The 6298-nt window shown below is 39.3% G+C and overlaps 1 protein-coding gene across 4 annotated transcripts in view; it reads left to right on the top strand.

Annotated features, from left to right (window-relative positions):
* The first annotated feature begins 3382 nt into the window (after positions 1-3382).
* The window catches only part of LOC117939192 (protein FAM184A-like), a 41369-nt gene continuing 38453 nt past the window's right edge, over positions 3383-6298 (top strand). For 3 of the 4 annotated variants that reach the window (XM_034864256.1, XM_034864255.1, XM_034864258.1), the window contains exon 1: positions 3383-3742. In XM_034864256.1, coding sequence (XP_034720147.1) covers positions 3578-3742 — 165 coding nt within the window. In that variant the 5' untranslated portion in view covers positions 3383-3577. The remainder of the gene's footprint in view (positions 3743-6298) is intronic. The other variant, XM_034864257.1, reaches the window with a different exon arrangement.

Here is a 6298-nt window from a genome sequence, read left to right as displayed (position 1 = left end):
TAAGTACATATGTGAATATTTATCACTTTCTTTCAACAGTCCATGTAATCCATTTCAGCCAGCGTATATAGGTCAAAAAAGTGAGAAAACAAAGCAGTTGAGTCCAAAATGAAATTAAGCTTGTCTAGCATTGTGTAACTGCGTCTAGCAAAGCATGCTCATTGTAGGAAGAACCGAAAACCTTCTGGTCTGCAAATAAAACTATCCATTTTAAATTAAACCGTCCACACCTGGCAGTGCAGGTGTGCAGGTGAACTCCTCACCAAACCGATGCAGCAGAATGGTGTCAATCCAATGAGGGTGGGGCAAGAAGGAGGGAGGATTGGGTGGGTGGGTGGGTGTGTGGTGATGGGGGTCATTATGCGGTGACAGGGAGAAAAATGTTGAGTAGCCAGTTGAAAAAACGGATTCTTGCAATTTGGACATCATGTTAAAATAACCTGTGTGCTGTTATGTTGGTCCTGTGAGTAGTATTAGTAAGGAAATACTGTCCTCTAGAGGACATGAAGATCAAGTGAAGCAATATCTACAGTATTAAAAAATGTCCCTTTGGGCCTAATAAAACATGTTCATGCTTTTTTTTTTTAAATACTAACCAATTAATTATATTAATAATAACCTACATCAGTTTTAGAAGGTGTGTTAGAAATATTCGTCATGAATACAGTACTTGTCAGGGCATTTTTGTTAGATGTTTTTCAATTTTTTTTTCTTCTTATCAAGTTAAACTGCTGTCAGAACCAAAAGTGTTATTAAGATGTGTAATGCCTTCATCGGTAGGGTGGAATTCAATACTTTTAAGGCACCGATTGATTTGCCTTCCCCCCCCCCCCCCAGCTGCCCCAGAGGGACACTCCATCCTGTCTGAGAAGAGGAGTTGTCAGGATTTATGGATTGTAATTTGTTGTCATGCTTCATCCAGTTCGATCGCCTAATTGAAGTGACAAGTGATATGCAATTGTGGTGTGGGTTTACTATCGAAATGCCTTTGGTCCTGCTTCAAAGAAACAATGTTGTTGAACTGTGGAACCCAATATTGATATGCATCACAGCATAATATTGTGATATGTTAGAGCTGAAATGAAGGGAATAATCATAGGACTTTGGAACTAGGTCTCGGTTTGTGTGAGATGTTTCTTTCCTGCTAAGACACCTCAGTCAAAGCAACGCTCCTAATGTAACAAATAGTATTGGTATTATTGCTGGAGTAGTACATTCACAAAATAATCTGCAAATATCTTGGATATCTCAAACCCTCAACATGTAAAACTGAAATGGGTGCATAGCAATACCAAAAAGTAAGAAAATACTATTTTTGTGATTTGGATGGACTATCCTTTTAAATCCACTAAAGTGATTCAGTTTAGGCTGAATCTCATTTCTCCATCTTACACCTACCCCTTACCCCCTACGGGTGAAAACAAACCCCTATGAAATGGGACACCACTTGGTTACGTCACCATACAGAATTAATCACAAACCTTTTATATGCCGTCTCTGTCTGTTGTTTGTGTGGGTTTATACAACAGTGTCATATGCATTTATACATTTATACATTTATATATTTTGTAGTTCTTTTACGTTCACTTTAGTGGTGGTGCAGAGGCAGGTGTTATCTGTGTAGTACTTAGGTCTGTTTGCAATACACATGTGTATACACATGTTGTATGTCTGTATCGGTTGTCACCGTTTTGAATGTCATTGATGTTCAGAAAGAACATTTTGTTAACAAAAATCTGTCTTTGTTGCTTAATAAATGAAACATAACATGCAAAAATATTATGTAAAATGATGTTACAGAACCATAATCAACTATTAGAACCATAACTTACATGTCAGACACATGAAAAGGCACTCAAATTAAAAAAACTAAAAAAAGACACACAAGACCACAAACAAATAAATGGACTACTTCTACGTTCTCTTATCGGAAATTATTTGAAAGTGTTGGCATCAGAAGCACAAGTATTAAATTATAAATTAGTATTTAAATTAGCATCAGGCAAATGGATGGAAAGTCACACCCCAGGCTGTATTCTGGGAACAGATCTAAAAGAAGGCCTTCTGCCATTTGATCAAGGCACTCAACGTGATATGCAGTATGCTCCGTTTAAGATAACGTAGCAGAGACATCAGTGCTGCACCTATAAGTGGATGTCTAGACCCAAATTTGGCACAAATTGATGTAAAAGTAGATCCAACTGGAGTTGATGTTATAAAAGCAAAACTATCAGCTAGGAGACTCAAAATGCAGCTTCAGGAATAGTGATGTCATGTCAGGCCTTGTCTTTTATGCACATGCACACACATATATACACTTGTGCAAAAACACCCATACAGAAGCCTGTAAGCAAGCGATTACTTCATTTTCTATGTTATTGAGTGGATAAACTGATCCTTTAATAATCATGTTGCAGTTCCTACATCCTACCAGCAGATGTCAGGGCAAGATAAGTCACTGCTTCAGCGTCTCCAGCGTGATGTGTAATGCAATATTCAAAAGTGTACATAAACATACATTTACAGTTTTCAAGCCAAAGCTACATTTTCCTTTCACATATTCCAGATTGTTTATTTGTAAATTTCTGACTGCTTCGAATTCAATTTCAGACTTTAATAAATTAATTGCAGACACTCGGAATGAGTGTAGGCTACTGTTTAGTGATAAAGAACAACTACAGGTTATGAAGTATGAGTACAGATTTATTTTTAAAATGGAAAAAAGTAAAAAATTAAAAAAGTAAAACATTTGAATGTGAAAAAAAGACAGCTAGGGGAACCAAAGGTTGCAACGTTAGGGGAAAGTTAGGGGAACGTTCTCCAAAGGTTACAACGTTAGGGGAACGTTCCCGCAACCAAAAACGTACGTTCCCAGAACGTTCTGGGTCTCACCTTATCTTATAATAATACGTGCTTTTACTTTACACATTGCAGCATAGTTTCAGGACTGCAGTTTAAGACAATGAAATCAGACAATTTTAAAACAACAATAATAAAATACCCGGCAATAATACGAGATTAACACAATATTAATAATTAAATAGATAAAACATGTCGGAAATAAAATAGTGTGCAGGCATCTGGCTTCATTCTTGTCACAATAACTCACAACAATATCTTTACTTTTTATCAATTTATACAGCTCTGACAACAACTTTCAATATTGATGAATTAATTGAATGATTTCAATGATGACAGCTCTCGCTAGCTGTTATCAGTCTTCAATTAAACACTTTAACAGCCACAGATGTATGGAGGAGTCAGAGAAAGAGAAAGCGGTGTTGCAGCTATAGACAGTTAAAGAAAGGCTACGGCCATAGACAGCCAATTGAACCTGCCATTGGCTGAGCATCTGGCGCGCGTCTCCGCCTCTCTCATCACTCCGAGGGCTCGCGCCCGTTGCGGATGCGTGCGACGGGACGGTCTCGCGACCCGCTCTCCCTGCTCCCCGTCTTTCTCCGTCGCTGAAACGGAAGATTAACTACAAACACAACGATGAGAGGATTTAACGCGTAGCGGCCACTGCTCCATTTTATTTAAGTTGAAAGCGTCGTGTTTGGGTTTATTCCCCGTGAAAATGGCGACGGGTTCAGGTTGGCAGCCTCCGTACAACACCTCGACTAGCAGCACCAAATATACCCCCTCTCCAACGTCCAGCATGTTCTACGACGGGACGTTGACGCTGGAATACACTCAAGACCTGCATTTGAAGATGAGCAAAAAGATAGCCCAACTGACCAAGGTGTGTAGGTGTGAATACATGATGTAGGATGGAGTGGACAAGTCATTCCGAGCCGGTCGGGATGTAGCTGGAGTGGTGCTGTGGTGAGGACTATGCTGGTACTGGTGTGGGATGTCAGTTGTAAACATAGTGGTGAGGCAGGATATGGGAGTATTTTAATGCTATTTTCAACATGTACTTTGGTGCAGGTCAGGAGGTTAGATGCTAATGTCAGATGTGTTGGTATTTTGGAGCAGGTCTGATGAAATTTCACTGCTCTGCATGCTCGCAGGGTTCATAGGTCACCATTTAATACTAAGGAAAGGTTTGTTTTTGATGCTAACAACATGTAGTGGTAGCTATTTAGCAATTCTGTGCAAGCCTACCTAGAAGTCATTTGTATTCCACATTGATCTTACTACTCTTTGCAGGCTGGTAGTACACTGTAGCTGCTCTGCATGTAATCTGCTTGTGAAAAAAACAGTGACCACACTGGATTTCATGAGCGATTACACTGATGGCTGAGAGATTTCCAGCTGTATTGCTGTATATTTTTCCCCTTCTAACAAACCACTGTTTAACCTGTGCATGTTTTTCTGCACTCGCAGGGCTGCCATCGCCAAGGGCCGAGGGAAGTTATGTAATCTCGGAGCGATGCAGGGATTTGGCAGAGCTGCTTCTTTGTAGTCCACCTGAAACCAGTGTAGGATGCAGGGGACACTCTTTTGCGCTGTAATGGAAGATGTAAGGTGGCAGTGAAAGTTTACCACATAGGCTATAGTGGAAGGGTGGATAAAAATGTATATGAAACAGATTATACTATTATGCTGTACAGGGGGAGTAAAAAGCTAAGAGTAGAGGACAGAAGATTTTACATAAGAGGCATGGTAATACTATGCCAATACAAAATTAGACACTGTGTACACTATACAATGCAGCAGTTAATTAAAATGGTTTGTGAGATTGGCGAGACATCGGCGGTGGAATTAAGGTCCACAAACAACCAATTTAACACTTTAAAGGCAGTCCAAGAATGAGTTTTAACCCAAATCAGTTCACTGGAACTTTGCTGTGTATAGTGATAGACCTGACACCCTTTCCAGGGTATTTCTTGCCCAGCGCATGCCGGGACAGCATGCATCCATAACCCAGGAGCCTGAACCGAATAGTCTTATGTAGAAAATATGTGGATAGATGGATGGTTGGAAGCCACAGTCATTAATCCAAATGAGAAAAACAACATTCACCAGAACACTACAATTCACAAAGATAGAATTGGGAACTGCTCTCCACCTCAAGTTAACTGACCTACCACAGAGACCACAAATTCAATATCCAATCTTTGGTGTTATATTGTGATATGTTACTGATATTTAATTATATTCTTAGCTCCGGGAGTCTATTTGTAGCTGTCTGTCTTATGCATGCAGCTTGGTCTAGTAATATACGTTCAATTAGAATAATCAATGCAAACATGGCCCTCCTGGTCTGAGGCAGAAACAAGGGAAGAGCTTCCACTCTCCTGAATGTGAGTGGCCATGTTTCTGCGTACAGAATGTCAGTAGGTTTGCAGACTCACATTTAAGAAGCTGGAATCAGAGAATTTTTTTATGAGAAAAAAATAAAAATTCTCATAATTCTTTCTCATAATCAGAAGAAAGTAGTTTAATAATTGATTAATTAACCAATTGTTACAAGTTTACAACCAACTGGACTTTTTTTAATCTCCTGCCTCCAAGCAACATAAATGTATGACCTTTGTGGTCCCCTAATACTGAATCTGAAGTCTCTTTTATATAGACCTTAGTGGTCCCCTAATACTGAATCTGAAGTCTCTTTTATATAGACCTTAGTGGTCCCCTAATACTGAATCTGAAGTCTCTTTTATATAGACCTTAGTGGTCCCCTAATACTGTATCTGAAGTCTCTTTTATATAGACCTGAGTGGTCCCCTAATACTGTATCTGAAGTCTCTTTTATATGGACCTTAGTGGTCCCCTAATACTGTATGTGAAGTCTCTTTTATATAGACCTTAGTGGTCCCCTAATACTGTATCTGAACTAGTCTTTCAGCCTCTAGCCTCCATGGCCATACTGTACATTGCGCCATATTCTTGATCCAAGCACCAAATGTAAGAGCTCGAGCACATTTAGCTTGATATAAATAAAGCTAAATACATATACAAATATCGTATTTGATATTTAAACATTTAAGCGACTAGTTAAATTTAGTGACATCCTAACATTTGTTGTACCGAAATGATAGCAGTTGTGCTCATTTACTGTAGCCTCCGCCTTCTCTAATGGTTGGTGAGAACTATTTTGCTGGGATACTGGGAAGTCCCTCCACTTTCCCAAGTTCAGCTCCCAAAATAAGAACCTATATTGAGGCCTACTGTACGGGTCATGCTGTTGTGTGCAATACGGCGTCAGTGAAGCTCCTTTTAGCTTTATTGTTTACATTAAATGGCATAGATTTTTGAATGTAATGGCTTTGTTTATAGAGCTGGATCAGAAGATGTTTGCTTCTCCATGTCTTAGTTTGTACCCTGCTCTATTCTGAATATCACAGAAAAC

This window comes from Etheostoma cragini, chromosome 24 (assembly GCF_013103735.1).
Source record: "Etheostoma cragini isolate CJK2018 chromosome 24, CSU_Ecrag_1.0, whole genome shotgun sequence".
Classification (NCBI taxonomy): Eukaryota; Metazoa; Chordata; class Actinopteri; order Perciformes; family Percidae; genus Etheostoma; species Etheostoma cragini.
This window is presented reverse-complemented; position numbering and strand designations above follow the sequence as displayed.